This window comes from Penicillium waksmanii (assembly GCF_028829765.1).
Source record: "Penicillium waksmanii strain IBT 27052 chromosome Unknown utg000008l:1.0-5622682.0:1.0-5626561.0, whole genome shotgun sequence".
Classification (NCBI taxonomy): Eukaryota; Fungi; Ascomycota; class Eurotiomycetes; order Eurotiales; family Aspergillaceae; genus Penicillium; species Penicillium waksmanii.
Window position 1 is genome coordinate 4,422,166 of NW_026643254.1, and position 16,073 is coordinate 4,438,238.

The following is a 16,073-nucleotide window of genomic DNA, read 5'->3' on the forward strand; positions in this document are numbered from 1 at the left end:
GTTCCTTCTCCTGCATCAGTTCGGACATAGACAGCTTGGATGCGTCGTAGGGGGCGCCCCGGACGTTGGTCCGGAGGCGACGGTAGGAGCATGGATGTTGTCGTCCATGGGGATGCCCATAGTACAAAGTAGAAGGTGGGGAAGATCAAAGCATCGCGGCGTCAAGGGCGGTGGGTCTCGCTTCAATTTATATAAGCGCTGCCGCCTGGCGCGCTGACCATTGCAGAGACGCCCATTGATGAATATTGTGGAGATAAGGTTATTTACATGAAGATTTCTCCTACTATAGATATTTACTACTACTACTACTACTTCTAACAGATAGTTACTAATTAGAAGTTGAACCAGTAGTACTACTAGTAGTAGTTATAGTATGCCAGTACTTAGTACCACTGGAGGAGTATATATCAGAGTCCATTCAAATACCACTGGCACTAGCCTACTACTACTTTCAATTGTTCTACATAGTCACCTGCATCCTTTTAGATACGGTATTCTCAATGTCGTACGTACTTAGTAGTAGTTATTATTCTTTACCATCAAATACAATCGCGTAACTCCAGGGCTGGTTTTCACCAGCACCCGGGAGCATAGAACTTCACTCCACAAAGATTTGTCACGGAGGTTCAACTTTCAATCGGGGCTCAAGTTCCACCAAATGCTCTCCCAACCCTACTCACAAAGGCACATCCCTGTCATGAGCCTAGCAACCCGATTTCGATCTCACCTGTTGAACTGCCTCACGCCATGACGTACGTGGATGAGATTCAAATGGCCGGACCTCCTACGGAATCTCTCAGCTGCCTGAAACCGCAATGCTTTCAGGGCCGTTCACAGTCCACCGTCCGCCATGATTTCCTTTCATTGACTCAAGGGATACATTGTAAAAGTCCTCCCAAGGAGTTCTCCGTTCAATGCGACTTTGTCTTGTTGCTGTGCTCCGTCGCAACTGCCAAACCATGAGATCGACTTCGGGTCCACCGATTTGTTTTGATCGGGTTCAAACTCGCTCATCTTACCATCTCTCCTCATGACACCTCGAGTCGGGTCTTCAGACTGCAATCATGGGCTGGACCCTTGGAGGCACGATGATTCGCGGCGATGCAGATGATGCAGATGATACACCCGAGAGCAAGAGACTATTGCTGGCCATGAAAGAAAAACCAGAGGCGACCCGCAACGAGCAGGATCAAGGACTCTTCCCAAAGCCGGCTCCAAACCTCCCGTTCAAAAAATGGATGGATAGCTTTCGCACGCGCAAACGGATACCCCCAACGATCCCGGAAAGATTCGTGGCAGGCTGGCCGGACTCACCCCCGTCGGATATATCCACACAGAACCAGTTTCCGTTTCCTGCTCTATCACATGAGCAGCATTGGGAAAGATCTTCGAATCATTCCTCGCACCTAGGAACGGTCAAAACTACAACTTTAAGCATTGCGAGTCCGAGTGTCGCGAGATCTCGAGCCAATACCCAGAGTACAACTAGCCAGAATGGCACGTCGCCCGTTCGAGCTTCAGCAGACAGCTCTCGACCAACATCAAGTACATATGTGGATGAAGCCGCAGAGCAGCGCGCGACAAAAAGGCGCCAGCTTCTACGAGAGGTTCTTTCAACGGAAGCTGACTATGTTCAGGGCCTGACTGCCCTCACCGGGGTAGATTCTGCCCCTCTATACTTCAACTATGGATACAAGAAGCTAATGAAGTCCAAAGGTACTCCCAATGCTCAACATTAGGCCTCAGATATATCATAATATCCAGAACATCCGCGAGATCCATGAAAACTTCTTGGCTCAACTTCAAACGATCTCACCCATGTCGGCTGGCCCGATCCCAGAAGCCCCCCCCGGATTTCCTTCCTCGGAGTAGTATTTCCAAGCGACTGAGCGTGCCTCGCCTTAGAGGTCTGCAAAATAGATCGCTTAGAACTCGGAAGTTCAAAGCGGCATTTGATCAGCATCTCAAAGCTCTTGTTGCAGAACCGATGGAATGCCTTGAAGTGGTACGCGAGATTGACAAACTGGTAAGTCACTACACACAATACCGACACTCCAAAAAGAGTCCTAAGTTTACAATTATACTGCAGTCGGTGTCATTTTCCGCGTACGAAGAATTTTGCAGCAACTATGAACTTCTCACGCAAGACGTGGCCCTCCTACGCCGCTCAGTCCCCAACTGGATAGTCTTTGAGCAGGGAATTGAAGCCTTGTCAAAGTCCGTTGTCTCGACTGAGAGTCGCAAGAATGACGACAACCGCTCTATGTTGATGAATGACTTGATGATCAAGGTATGTAACTTCTTCACCCTGAAGAGAGTTAATTTGAAACACTGACAGATTTGTTAGCCAATCCAACGCCTTTGCAAATACCCTCTTCTCCTTCAAGACCTCCTTCGATGTACCCATGTTGGTGACTGTCCAACTTCTCACGATGAGATACGTCGAATTTTGGAAAGCCTTCGTATAATGGTAGCACGAATCAACTCGACAACCGGCAACCCGATCAACAAAGATCGCATTCATAAAACTATACTGCTGCAAGGGAAGATTGACTTTTCCGAAACGGTATGTGCCTCCGAAGCCCAGTGGAGTTATGAGCTGACATGGTGAAATGAATAGCAGTCACTGCAAGATGTATATAGAGAGCTTGGCCCAATGACTTTATGTGGTGTTCTGCATGTCACCTATCAGACGCCGGAGCAGACAATTGGCGATTTCATGGTCTGTATACTTTTCAAGTGCTATTTTCTCCTGGCAAAAGGGACCGATGATTCCAGGCGCTTGGAAATAGTTGCCTGCATCTACATGGATGACCTGAAAATGGATTACATCCAGAACGGTCGAGGTATGGTCCCCTCCGCTAGATCTTATCGGGATAACAATCTAACAATCCCAGGTCTGTTCTGCTACCAGTGTCCCTTCTCATGGAAGTTGATTTTCCAAGAACAAGAGGAGAGCTACGAGTTTGTCCTGAGTGCATCATCTGCCGCGGAGGAAAAACATTGGAAGACCGAGATTCTGAGATCTTCTGCGTCCCTGAGCGAGATGGCCAGACCGGGAGGAGCATGGGATCCGCGCAGGTATTCCTTCGTCAACTTTGGTCTGGTTCCCTTGGATCGAGTTCAGTATTCGGTGTCTTCTCTCGCCCGGAGATCGTCGATGGATTCTATGTCGATATCGCGCAAGTTCAACATCCAACAGGTCGTTATTAGGAAGACGCACTACCCCCACATTCACGACGAATCCTCCAATCCGCCAGGGAATGAGATCGAAAGGCCGAAGACGCCAATACGCGGCATATTGACTATAGTTGCTCGACGGATTGACAGAATCCGGTTGGAGAAGACGATCGCGAATGTGTACACTCGCGATGTGCTACCCTTTCCAGGTATGGCGCTAGGCCGAGGAGACTTGTTTCGTCGAGGATCGCTCATGCGGCGCCTCAGTTTCCACGGAGGATTTAATCGAAGGTCTACTTCTGGGAGTGCATCTCACACCGGGCCGCTCGTGATAGATGGGAATTCTGTCGCGGAGTATAAGTGCGAGGAAAAGGAACTGATGGGAGGTCAAGATGGATGTGACGACCCTCCATGTTCGCCGGAGACGGAGCACGCGTCACCCAAGATCCCCCGAACACCCACGTCAATGAGTGGTCGCTCCAAGACCCTCCGACTTCGAGGTTCAAAGAAGAATATGGGGTCGGCGGCCACATCACCGCGCAGCGAGAAGCTTTCGAGTCAGGGCAGTGCCGAGTTGTCACTGACGCGGAAGAAATGGACGTCACCTTTGAGCCTGTTTGGTGCTCTCTCGCCGAAGGGATTGGTACGAGCGCGACCCACGATGGGCCCGCCTGGGACAGGGGAGTAGACGAAGGTGGAGGGACTTAGGTCATGGGTGGGTTGGTGTGTGGGTGGTGTATGGTACGAGTATTCTGGTAGTTTCGAGCAGGGGTGGGGGAAGAGGAAGAGGAAGCCAGGAGGCATTGTTATTAGCTTGGCACCACGTAATGTGGAATAGAGACAATCAATTGAATTCAAAGTGTCTCCACTGGGTACTAAAAGTAGATGACGTTGTAGAAAAGCAGGGAGCCGCTGAGAAGGGAAAGCTCCCTGATGACCAGCTCCAGCACTGACGTCACTCTCCATCATCCCGCCCTTTTAAAGCTTTCCCCGCTGCCACTTCACTTCGCTCACTTCACTCAACCTCTCAATCTCCTCTTTCTCATAACTCACTCAATACTTCAATACTTCATTTCAATTTCAATTCAAAACTCAATATGGCTCGTGGAAACGATACCGCCTCCAAGGTCTTCTACAAGGGCAAGTCCGAGGATTTCATTGTCTTCGTTGATGACCTCGAGATCCTGAAGAAGTGGAGAAATGATCGCAGCATCCCGCTCTCTGATGTCGTGAATGGCTGGAAGATCTTCGTCACACACCGGTATGTTTTCTTACAGTATACCTATATCCCCCTACAAGCCTAGAAGATGCTAATGTTGACTCTCAACAGTCACGGTGCCCAGGGTATCATGGACGGTGCCTCCAAGGCCACCCTGGAGGACGAGTTCGGCTCCCACAGAGAAGAGGACTGCATGACCAAGATCCTGGAAAGTGGTGAACACCAGGCTGTTACAGTAAGCCAAGCCCAAATTGAGAGTCAGCTCAACCCGTCCTCATACTAATCATGTCACACCAGGCCCGCGAGCGTGAGGGAGGCAAGAATGACTCCCGGTAAATCCAGACCACAATCCTAGCATGACGGAACTGCACGTACCATTTCTCCTTTGATCACCGTCATATTCCTTTGATTCCATCACCGCGCTGTCGGAGCTGTGGACTGTCCATACATCCACCAGCACCAGCTGCCACCTTTCCTGCAGTACAATGCGGGAGATTCGTCGTCGATTGAAAGCTCGGCCTTGAGAGTGATGTGGGATGTGATGGTCGATTCGAGAATATGGGTTGGTGTGCATCCTAGCAGTGACAGGCTACTATACCTGAAATATCATGATATAACGAAAGGCGAGCTATGGAACTCGTCACATATGTATTCCAAATACCATCAAAGTTCAATCAACTTGTTCCGGTAGAATTGCTGTAGAATTGTTAGAAAACTGTCATCAACGAAAATGTTCTGCAAGATAGCTGCCTAGCATGTGGAGGCTGCATGTATCCTACCCCCTCCACCTGCCAAGATTCATTGAGCCCACTGGGCATGTCTTCCTACCGGGCTATATGGATGAGTTCAACCTTGAGGGAGGGGTTTATCGTACTATCGAACCTCCAGTTGGAAGACCAAAGCTTGATGTGATGTGTCAAGATGGAGGTGAAGTCAAGGGCCCCGAGCCTATTCACTTCAGTAACTAGACAGGAGACATCACAATCATAATGCATTATAATTATTACAAGAGCCAAGTCACTAGGCACCATCTTCTATATTAGCACGTAAATGCCCATTCAAGCCTGTGCCAAGACCACCAGCAATCGAGCTCGTTTGAACCCTCCGCTGAACAACCCAACTCCCCAACTCAGCCCAAACAGCCTCCTTCTGTGCGAAACTCATACCAGCAGCCAAGGCACTGGTAGTCGTCGCAACAAAAACAGGCGCTCCATCCCAATCAGAACAGCCAGTAACCCGCCCCATATTCTCCGCATCATCTTGCCATCCATACCGAAACTCCTCTTTGCGAATCGCGCGCCCATGCCTGACTCGCCAAATAGCTTCCCATATACTCTTGCCAACCAGACACACTGCCTCGGGCCGCTGGGCTGCAATCTTGGCTTCGAGAATAGGCACGCCGGCGTCCATCTCGGCTCTTGCCAACATGCTCGCGTCACGAGTTGGTCTTGCCACGATGTTCGTATTGCCGATGTTGTAGAGGCTGGGAAGTTTATATGTGTCGGAGGGCAGGTGGCGGATTGGTGTTATTCCTGAGGCGTGGAGGAGTTTCCAGAATAGATTGGATGGGTGTGCGTAGGAGAAGCCGGTTGTACCGGTTAAGGTTCCTGGGTTCACGCCTACGAGGAGAAGTGTTAGGTTTGCGGGGATTGTGTCGCGGAGGAGGGAGTCGGCAGCTGTTGAGGGGGTTGTTGGCGGAGAATTTTTGCGACGGCGAGGCTTCTTCGCTGGGGAGGTCTTTATTACTGTAGTGGTGGTAGAGGAGGAACGAGAGCGAGTTGTGCGAGTTGTTGATGGCTGGTGGGTAATGCTGGTGGTAGTTGAGACGTTTTCCGAGATGCTTGGGTCGGTTCTTTGTCGCTTGAGGCTGGCCGGTTTGATGGCGGATCCAGTGGCCTTATTGCTCGCGTGCATAAATTGATTCAGCTGGCCATTGAAGGTAGTGGTTTTGTTGACTGGGACATCTTCCGTCTCCGGATCGATGTCATGTTGCAGCTCTGAGCAGTCTTCTTGCGAGGGGTCGACGGGAGACATTTCAATCAATATACACGAGACTGTGCTCTTGGGTCAGTTCTGGCGATTAGTCTTAGCTTAGGGGATGTAATCAACTTTCCAAGGTTGTGTCCACCGATTTCCATCGATTTGTGGCGTTGCACACTCTAGGATGACATCACGTGCACGTACAGAAGCCATAAATATCAGGTGTCACTTAGCTTTTCGTCGAATAAATGCGAGGTAAAGCAATAAGAAGCGATTGTAAATGGTTACTTGGTAGAAATTATATTTAAAAGGCCTACGGGAAGTGTATTTACATATAAGACTGGACCTATTAAGATTCGCAAACGAAATGCCGTCAACAAATCTTACTACCAGGCGGTTCTCGACATCGAAAGATCGATTAGTTAATGTATTCAGAGCAGAGCGGAAACGTGACTAAAATTGTATGTTCATTGTCGTTCATTATTACTAGTATGTACATGATCTGCGTCTGGAGTGATCATTATTCCAGACCGAATAGGGATGCTATGCTTTGAGCAATCCTGAGCGCTTTGGTAATGTCCATGGCTCTGCACACACAACCTGAACATATTATTAGCATTCAAGTTTGCGACAGGGAAATTTAGACATCCGGATCAACATACCTCGCCTTCGCTATAAGCCCAAAAATATACCCCAATTCCCACTAAATAGTATAAAGCCGGATCGGTGCCTTGGTAGAGTAGGGCTGCGAAGAGAGCGCTGAGCGGGTAAACAACCAGTCGGATTTCGATGCTGCGATGCGGAAATGTTCCAGCAAGAGGTTTTAAGGGCCATTCCCAGGCTAACCCAACGATGCCCATTATGAGGTTGAGGATTTGGAGAACAGGGACCGGCGCGACGGCCGCATCGAGGTTCTTGGATATGAAATCCCAAAACACCTTTGGCCAAATGAAGCCTTCGATTGCGCTGGCAATTTGATCTATTGGAAACAATATGTTAGTCGCTGCATAGCACTAAAGCTTGGACGGGACCCATCGAGACGTACAGGCTGAAGCTGCGAGGATAATTAACCGCCCCCAGTGGTTCTTGATGAGCCTTCCCATGGCGGTGCGTTATTTTGTAGTATATTGATAGTTGTAGTTGAATCTTTCGTCCGGCGAAAGATTATAATATTAGGCGAAGGAGGACTCGAAGCGGCATGCGCTCAGGCCGAAGCGATGTGACACCTAATGTAAAGCGCTTTGATATTCGTGCAAATACCAATGGCCCATAAGATTCACTGAGTGAGTTTTAGGAAGGCATCGAGTAATGTTGTGAGTGCTGATATTAGGACGTTGTCATGATGGTAGAGGCGGAGTACTGGAGTGGGATGCTTCAGTACCAGCAGGAGGGGAATGAATAGATTCTATACTACTTAGACCCGCCCGGCCAAGTGCAGGCGAGCCAGTGCGAATCAAGCCAAGCTACAAGAATACTGCAATGCGCCAAAAAGGTGACCGATGTACGTTGGCGACTCTCGACGGGCGGCATCTCGAGAATAGTAGGGCTCGCTGTGATCCGCACAGATGCATCTAAGCGCCGGGGGCCAATCACTGCCTTGGACAGGGTCTGATCTTTGACATCCCCTCACCTGGATTTTCTTCATCAGGGTTGATGTGCGGTGTGATTGGGGGATGGGCGATGTGACGGAGCGGATCGCGATACGCCCGTGCACAAATCAGAAGCCGCATAGTGATGACTTGGTGTGATGAGCTGCAGGCCGAAGCACGCGCTTACAAGGGAGAGGGGGTTGGGGTTTCACGCACATTCTTATTGTCAAGAAGGACTTTCTTGGTGAACGTCCGGCAGCTATACATACATCGCCCTGCCTATACGTTTCCTCCAAGTTGTGGCAGAGGCATGATGTTGAATTTACAATGCGACGGGGTCAGATGACCAACCCAGCCCTGACTCGATTTGGTCCAGGTTTTTGTTTCACACCCGCTTCTCTGTACCACTGGTGGCGTGTCATGCTCAAATGGAAATGGAACTGTGATGGAGAAGGTGATGTGCGATGCCAAGTGGAACCGGGATTGTCAGTACGAAGTTGAAAGCATTTGGGGGAGTTGAGATAGTGGTAGAGTCACGCCACTATCAAGCATTAGAGAAGGCTATAATTGGATTCAGTACGGAGGAACTTCACCCAAACGGTGCCTTAACCGACAAAGTTGAGTGATAGACCTTCCTCACCGACTCGTATTGCCCCGGAGTTCCCGTGTGACGATGGCCGGCGGCTGCAGAATGTCTTCTATAGGCTCACACTAAAGTAACGCTTCGCATTAGCTTCATCTGGCTCCAACCATTCACCAGCCTTGCCAGTATTCTTTTGCATGGCTTGCTTTCCTTCCTTTTTATTCGGAGCCTTTCTTTGGTGGCCTCGGACTGGTTGTTGCTGTCGAAGCGTTGCCCCGCCATGGAGCTGCCCAAAGCGAACATGGGTTTGGTTCACTCCCTGGGGAGGGAGTAGCACACAATTTGCTTTTTTAGATTGAATTCATTTTCTCCCTACTAGTCCCCCGTAATGATAATGTAGATCAAGATAGAAATAGTCAACCCCCACTGACCCACAGCTGTAATTCCGTCACGAACTTATGAGATCACTGTGGGTTGCCACGTTCAATGCAAGTCAATATTCTTGTTCAATCCTGGCGCCAAGATGATTGATTACGGTTCCTTCGTACAGCGAGCAGTCTTTGAAACAGGGCCAAGAATAGTGGTAGATATGGCAACGGAGAAAAATGGTAAGATTTGACGAGCTCAAACCATAAAATAAACCAGATAGCGAGCACCAGCCTCCTATTCTGGGCATTGAAAGGGTTCTGGGACCACGAGGCCATACCTATCACATCGTCTAGCAACCATTGCGAGCGAAGGGATTTCGCAGAGCACGGACATAGAGTTTAGTTAATCGATTGGTCTAGGAAGCCACTGGCTTTTCGGTTGCTGTGCCCCCAGAAGCGAAGTAATTATAGATCGCCCCCCTCACCCCTGCAGGTAAAACCACAACGCTGGGATTCCTCAACCTCCATCCATCTTCGGCTTTGCCTTTGCCCAGTCTGCCCACCTATTCCAACCATGATAGCATGGTACTCAGGTACCTCCAACACTACACCGAGTAACTAGAGACATTACGTTATCTTTGGGTACATACCTCATTCCACCTTGTGGTAGAGCAACGACTTCTGCGACCAGCGTGCGAAAAGCTTCAAACGAATCCCGACGACCTGTTGCATCAGTATCAACCTGAAACTGAAGGCCTGACCTGTTCCACCAACTCTCATAATCGTGAAGCAAGCTCTTGATTCTAAACATCAACAAGAAGTACCCCGGTCGGTGGGGAAGATTACGATCCGCGTCAGGTTCATGGAGAAGCGACGACGCCGACGACCGATCTACTTACGCTTCAACTAATCCAGCCCTTGAGCCTACCCAAAAAGAAAATCAAAAAGCGTTGCTCTTTTTGATCGTTTCGACTTAGAGTTTCGTCGACAGACTCAGGTTGCTGGTCAACCGCAACACTTGTCTCTCCTTTACCCTCCAAGTCGTCGCTGGCCGACGCCCCCAGTCACCCAAGACGACAAAATGGTCGCATCTAATGATTATTGGCTCAGAAAAGCCGACTTGACACCTTCCAAAATTCTTTTCTATATCGGATTCTGGGGGTTCCATCTCGGCATTTTTGCTCTGGGATGGTGAGTCTTCGAACCCACACCAAACCAATAGGTGTATGGCTAATGTGAAACTAGGTATTTGCAAGCTTCAAGCAAAAAGTTAGAAGGTCTTAATGTCCTCAAGTACTCTGTCTGGATATCCAGAGGTGCTGGGCTTGTTCTCTCAGTCGATGCAACGGTGATCCTTTTACCCATGTGCCGCAATGTCTTGCGATGGCTCAGACCTCAGATCAGGTGGCTCCCGCTAGACGAGTCAGCTTGGTTTCATCGTCAAGTTGCTTATTCTTTACTCGTATTTTCTGGGATTCACACTGCTGCTCATTATGTTAAGTATGTTGAGGACTTGATGCTCGTATCGAACTCCGACTAACAGATACCAGCTTTTACAATATCGAGAAGAACCAGGTTCGCCCCGAACTGGCTGTTCAAATTCATTATACTCAAGCAGCTGGTATCACAGGACATGTCATGTTGCTTTGCATGCTGTTGATGTATACCACCGCGCATCATCGTATCCGCCAGCAAGCCTACGAAACCTTCTGGTACACACATCATCTTTTCATCCCGTTCCTACTGGCTCTCTATACCCATACTACAGGATGCTTCGTGCGTGACACTGCGGAGCCCTTCTCCCCATTTGCTGGTAAGCAATTCTGGGATCATTGCCTAGGATACGAAGGCTGGAGATGGGAGCTTGTGGGCGCAGCTTTCTACCTATGTGAGCGACTCTATCGCGAGATTCGCTCGCGGCGAGAGACGGTAATCACCAAGGTTATCCGTCATCCTTACGGTATGTGCCATAAGGCCCATTATATCAGTATATCTACTAATTACCAATACAGCTGCCATGGAAATCCAATTCTACAAGCCAAGTATGAAGTACAAGGCTGGGCAATGGCTTTTCCTTCAGGTACCCGACGTGTCCAGCACACAATGGCACCCTTTTACCATCACATCCTGTCCCTTTGATGAATACCTCAGTGTTCATGTCCGTCAAGTGGGAGACTTCACCCGAGCTCTCGGAGACGCACTTGGATGTGGTCCCGCGCAGGCCCGAGATCTCGAAGGTCTCGACCCGATGGGAATGTATGAAGTCGCCCTACAAAATGGACAAATGATGCCTAAGCTTCGTATCGATGGGCCATATGGTGCACCGGCTGAGGATGTTTTTGAAAACGAAATTGCCGTTCTTATTGGAACAGGAATCGGCGTTACCCCCTGGGCCTCGATCCTGAAGAATATTTGGCACCTGCGCTCCAGTCCGAACCCCCCGCGTCGCTTGCGTCGTGTTGAGTTCATTTGGATTTGTAAAGACACTTCTTCCTTCGAATGGTTCCAAGCCCTTCTTTCCTCTCTTGAAGCTCAGTCGGCCACAACTGCTGCCCACGAAGGAAGCACTGAGTTCTTGCGTATTCATACCTACCTCACACAGCGCCTGGACGATGATACAGCTGCAAATATTTACCTGAATTCTGTTGGTCAGGCATTGGACCCTTTGACTGAACTGCGAAGTCGGACAAATTTTGGTCGTCCTGACTTCAAACGCTTGTTCACGGCCATGCGTCTTGGTCTCCTTGATCAGACCTACATGCGAGGTCTACAGAGTGGATCGACCACTGAGGTCGGTGTATACTTCTGTGGTCCGAACATGGCAGCCAGACAGATCAACGATGCGGCCAAGGCTTCGTCGACGAAGGATGTTCGCTTCAAGTTTTGGAAGGAACACTTTTGATTTATTAAGATTACTTCTCCCCGACAATGCGGTGCCTTTTATGAGGTACGATTAGTCTTCCATTCCAAGGGCATGGAAAGCCAATCGTACCCACCACGAACTTACGAGTGACGATTCTCACAATTTTGTTTCCCTTCGATTTTCCTTATTACCTCTGTTCGCACGGAGTTTACATTGGACGGTGCGACGTCCTGTACTATAGTTATCGACGACAGTAGCTTTGAATACCGAGGAAATCATTTGACAAGCATGATTTCCATTCGTTGCTTATTTTTATAATGTTTGTAGATGCACCATCCAAAGGTCTTGCAACAGTGAGGCTTGAAGTAATTAGAAGAGGTGAGTTTCCTCTTTGGTCTTCATGGATTTTACCTCCTGCAGCAGTAGCTCTGAAAGAGCTGCTGGGCCTTTATATTTAAATATTCTCACCAGATCGAGTCTGGTGATCTTCCTCGAAGCTGTCTTGCCTCTCTGCAAGGAGCGCTTGAATTCCGTCCTCGATGTCCACATGTATACGTAATTGCTTCTCGGTCATTGCATGATACAGTTGACGAAGATCATCAAAAAGGAAACCAGTGGCTTTTGAATTTATCGGAATAATGTGGCGAACTTTATCATCCCGTAGGTACTGGAAGGCAAGCATGAATAGCTGCTTCGACCAAGGGCAAGCTCGAATAGCGCGGTAGAACACAGATTTTGCTGCGTCAATATCTCGTGCATGGTAGACCTCGAAGATGATATAGAGCTTCCAGGTCATGAGATTTGTTCGTGCACTCTCTGTACCGATGTTATTGCGCATCTGTTTATCGCCTGGTTTCATCGAGTCTCGATTCATATTTTCGCCAAGTGCCCTTTCAAATGCAGCTCGCGTTGAATGATGAGTGGATCCGGCCCAGGTTGGACGACATAATTCAGACCAAATCGAGAGCAAATGAGTGGTGATAGGAACGGTTTGCGCGGTCGTAGCCGACAAGGCGTAATCGCTACCGAGCATATACCGACTTTCAGAATTTTTGGTGAGCAGGTTGACATTTCGAATACGATCGAGGATATTGAAGCGAGACTCATTCCAGGTGAAAAGCGATAGAAATATCGTGTTGTGAGGGAACAAAGATACGCTTTCCTGGAGCATAGATCGAATTTCAAGTGCCATCAACCGTGACGACTTCGTACTACAATGGAAAAAGAGCAGCCTGGCTCTAGCCTGATGCAGAAGCTCGGTGATATAGGGCTTCGATTTCTGGTCCTCGACTGGGAGGCCATTTGACTTCTCAAGCGCAGACGAGTAGACTTCAAGCGCTGTCTTGATATGATATTTCTCGGTAAATAGCAATAAAGCGAGGCAATCGGTATAAGCGACAAATGCATGAAACCGCCTATACCCCAGAGCGCGCGCTTGGCAGTCGCGCAGGTACTGCATAGAATTAGAATATGCATAAGTCATTGAGAGCTTTCATGGCTTACCGATTTAACTTGAAGAGTCGAGGTGGGGTTGGAGGCCACACCCGTCAATTGAATACTATTGTATGCATCCTTATCTATGCCCTGCACAGGAATAGCATGCAATACATACGAAGCTCGGGAGTTATCGCCCTGCTGAAGAAGCTCCCAAGCCCAAGAATTCCAAAGGATTCCCGAGTCACTCTTCAGATCATCTGAGAACTTTTGGCTCCATGAAATAGAACTTGACCAAACCTGAACAGCGGCGTCGGGCGAATCATTTCTCCATTCCATCAAAGCAAGAGCATTACAGACCCTGAGACTGGATGTCCACTTCTTGAGTAAGGTCTTAGCATATTTCTTTGCTTTTTTTTGATCCCGTGCAAACATAAGTCCGAGAGTATACTCGGCTAATTCGTCGTCGAATGTCTCACGGGTAGGGCCACGCTCCACCAAGGACCGAAGTGTCATCTGGACCCATTCTTGATCAATAATTGAAGATTCGGAGGACTGGTAATCTTGGTGCGAAGATCCAAATGACTCGAACCAGTTATTAGGCCCTGGGAACAAAGTGCATGTGGTGTGCAGGAAATTTGAAGCCGGGAAGCGAAGAGGCGAGGTCGAGGTTCCAGCCTCCTTTTGATCCGCTAACCAACAGGAGAGACCTGGCTCCATGTGGTCTATTGAGTCATTTTTGAGAAAGTTATCCGCACTCCACAAACGAGTTGTTTGTATATTGCTAGGTCGTGTCAAATGCGGCAAGTGACAAAAGTATAAGAAGCTCTCGAATAGTTCATCTGGAAAACCAAAGCCGTGGAATAATTTCAGGACTCGATCGAGATCAGAGAAGAGCACGACTGCGTAAGCATCGTCAACATATTGCTCCTGCTCATCGACGCCATGGCTGGATTTCAGCTGGTCAAGAGTTCGAGATGGCAGCCGTGATGATAGGGTACGTTCTTTCTCGGCGCTTTCCCAGGAGTCCATCAGAGATGAATCTTCAATACGATGTTTATATTCGCGAAGAGCATAGTTGTGGGTAAGATTTGATGGGTTGTCAACCCAGCCTCGCCATGTTGATGATCCATTCTCGCCAATACGTGGCACTTCATCCTCCCAATAGCTGCGAAAAGAAGCGAGAGTATCGACATCCGCTACCTGTTGAGACTGTGGTTGTGGGTTGAAGCATGTGAACTCGAGTACTGCCTGCCAGATACCAACAGCTAGTTCCAAATATCCCGCTTCACGCAGAAAAAGTGTCATACGGAGAAATAAGTAGCATTGTACTTGGTTCTTGGCTGGATTCGCAGCGGATGCATTAAGCTCCAGACACTCGGAGAATGTCGTCATGAGCTGCTCAAAATCGAAGTTTTGGAAGTCCGTCTGACGGAAATTAAGATAATTGACCCACAGACTGACGCATTCAGAGTTTTCTTGCAAAGTCTTGTTCCATTGAGAAAGTAGCTTTTTTGCATCCCATAGATGTGCGCCTTCTTGGAGTCTTCCTAGCAAAAGGCTGTCCTTATTTGGGCTAGTTGCAGACTGCTTAATTGCCTTTTCGTAAATAGACAACTTGACGGCTGCCACACTTTGTTGTTCATTATAGGTTAAATGGCGCGAGTCCTCATTTGGCCCGAGAATCAAAAGATCTTGATGATCAATTAGCCTCAGCCATCCAGCAACATCTGTAGGATTATCCTTCACGGAGCGCGATAGTTCTGCATGACAGGCCTTGCGTTCAGCTGAGTTACTGTCGTCTTGAGAGATTTCATTATCAACCAATTCCATATGTTGTGGAATAAAATCCTCCTCTTTGGCTTTGCCATGGATAGAGCGATAAGCGTTGCGCTCGTTGCCCAAGTCGCCGTCATCCGATGCCCTGTCTGACCCATCTAGGATTGCTGAATCGAATGATATGAAGTCTTGGTCCAAACCGGCAGAGGAGTGTATTTCGTCCTCAGTTTTCACGCGGAGGAGCTTCTCTGGTTGACGGATTCGTTTTGACAAAGGTCTAGCCGATTTCGATGTATTGGAAGGCAGCGAATCTTTGACGCGCAAAACCAAGGAATCACTGTCCAAATAATCCCGGTCGATCCTGTATCTCGCATCGGCTCCCAGAACCTGGCCCCGCCCACTTCGTCGGTATTTTGGCACAGCATAGCGATGTGTTGCCCCGAAAGTTAAGTTGTGTCGGTCACCTTTCAGATCGATGATAAAGAGGTCTGCAATTGAACCGTCTCCATTTGGTGACGCCAGGCCATCCTTCACATTCTTGGCGACTCCATTGTCATGTTCTCTGCGCTCTGGAGATTTGCGACTGCTCCCCGAAGTAGCACGGCGCGGAGATCGTGAACGGGGACGCCTACCGGGAGATCTCCGTCGTTCTTGCCGGTTGGACCGACGTGGTGAGCGGGACCGTTCTTCACTGTATCGAGGACCAGGGCGTCGAGACTTTCGATCTTCTTTGTGTCGAGGCTCTGAACGAGCTGGGGGAGCCGAGGAAACAGAGGGAGCTTTGAAGCTGGAGAATTTGGGGACGGACTTCTTGTCCTTGGGTGATAGGTTAGTCATATTGCTGGCTGGGTTCTGCTGAAGGAGTTACGACTCACCTGTGACTCCATCGTTATGGAGCTCGCTCCATGGAGAGAGCAACTGAGTTGTGAGGCGAGGTTGTGAAGGTATAGGAAAGATCGCAGTGGAAGTTGTTGTTATCGGGCGCGACTGCAATAACTGATAACGGCATATATTTCCCAAAATGGATAATCCGGGGCGGTCAGCAAACTGCCGGAGTGGATTGTCGAAAGAAAAAAAA

General features: G+C 48.9%; 7 protein-coding genes across 7 annotated transcripts; 4 read left to right on the plus strand and 3 right to left on the minus strand.

The window, feature by feature from the left end:
• Nucleotides 1–1,064: 1,064 nt before the first annotated feature.
• N7481_010017 (Rho guanyl nucleotide exchange factor) lies at nucleotides 1,065–1,739 on the plus strand (the record flags this gene model as incomplete). Its single annotated transcript, XM_057269236.1, has 1 exon — nucleotides 1,065–1,739. The coding sequence occupies one exon, from the start codon at nucleotides 1,065–1,067 to the stop codon at nucleotides 1,737–1,739; it is 675 nt and encodes a 224-aa protein (XP_057119913.1).
• Nucleotides 1,740–1,987: 248 nt separating this feature from the next.
• N7481_010018 (uncharacterized protein) lies at nucleotides 1,988–3,868 on the plus strand (the record flags this gene model as incomplete). Its single annotated transcript, XM_057269237.1, has 5 exons — nucleotides 1,988–2,026; nucleotides 2,090–2,290; nucleotides 2,348–2,566; nucleotides 2,621–2,846; nucleotides 2,898–3,868. 5 exons carry the CDS (start codon nucleotides 1,988–1,990, stop codon nucleotides 3,866–3,868), a joined length of 1,656 nt encoding a protein of 551 aa, XP_057119914.1.
• Nucleotides 3,869–4,277: 409 nt separating this feature from the next.
• N7481_010019 (SBDS family protein) lies at nucleotides 4,278–4,735 on the plus strand (the record flags this gene model as incomplete). The annotated part of the gene is made up of 3 exons (XM_057269238.1): nucleotides 4,278–4,441; nucleotides 4,511–4,634; nucleotides 4,697–4,735. 3 exons carry the CDS (start codon nucleotides 4,278–4,280, stop codon nucleotides 4,733–4,735), a joined length of 327 nt encoding a protein of 108 aa, XP_057119915.1.
• Nucleotides 4,736–5,419: 684 nt separating this feature from the next.
• N7481_010020 (mismatch-specific DNA-glycosylase) lies at nucleotides 5,420–6,433 on the minus strand (the record flags this gene model as incomplete). The annotated part of the gene is made up of 1 exon (XM_057269239.1): nucleotides 5,420–6,433. One exon carries the CDS (start codon nucleotides 6,431–6,433, stop codon nucleotides 5,420–5,422), a length of 1,014 nt encoding a protein of 337 aa, XP_057119916.1.
• Nucleotides 6,434–6,922: 489 nt separating this feature from the next.
• N7481_010021 (uncharacterized protein) lies at nucleotides 6,923–7,482 on the minus strand (the record flags this gene model as incomplete). Its single annotated transcript, XM_057269240.1, has 3 exons — nucleotides 6,923–6,979; nucleotides 7,042–7,358; nucleotides 7,425–7,482. The coding sequence occupies 3 exons, from the start codon at nucleotides 7,480–7,482 to the stop codon at nucleotides 6,923–6,925; spliced, it is 432 nt and encodes a 143-aa protein (XP_057119917.1).
• A 2,518-nt stretch (nucleotides 7,483–10,000) lies between these two features.
• N7481_010022 (putative NADPH oxidase (NoxA)) lies at nucleotides 10,001–11,821 on the plus strand (the record flags this gene model as incomplete). Its single annotated transcript, XM_057269241.1, has 4 exons — nucleotides 10,001–10,110; nucleotides 10,165–10,419; nucleotides 10,470–10,879; nucleotides 10,932–11,821. The coding sequence occupies 4 exons, from the start codon at nucleotides 10,001–10,003 to the stop codon at nucleotides 11,819–11,821; spliced, it is 1,665 nt and encodes a 554-aa protein (XP_057119918.1).
• A 415-nt stretch (nucleotides 11,822–12,236) lies between these two features.
• Nucleotides 12,237–15,882, minus strand: N7481_010023 (uncharacterized protein; the record flags this gene model as incomplete). The annotated part of the gene is made up of 3 exons (XM_057269242.1): nucleotides 12,237–13,235; nucleotides 13,286–15,847; nucleotides 15,871–15,882. The coding sequence occupies 3 exons, from the start codon at nucleotides 15,880–15,882 to the stop codon at nucleotides 12,237–12,239; spliced, it is 3,573 nt and encodes a 1,190-aa protein (XP_057119919.1).
• Between the last annotated feature and the right edge of the window lie 191 nt (nucleotides 15,883–16,073).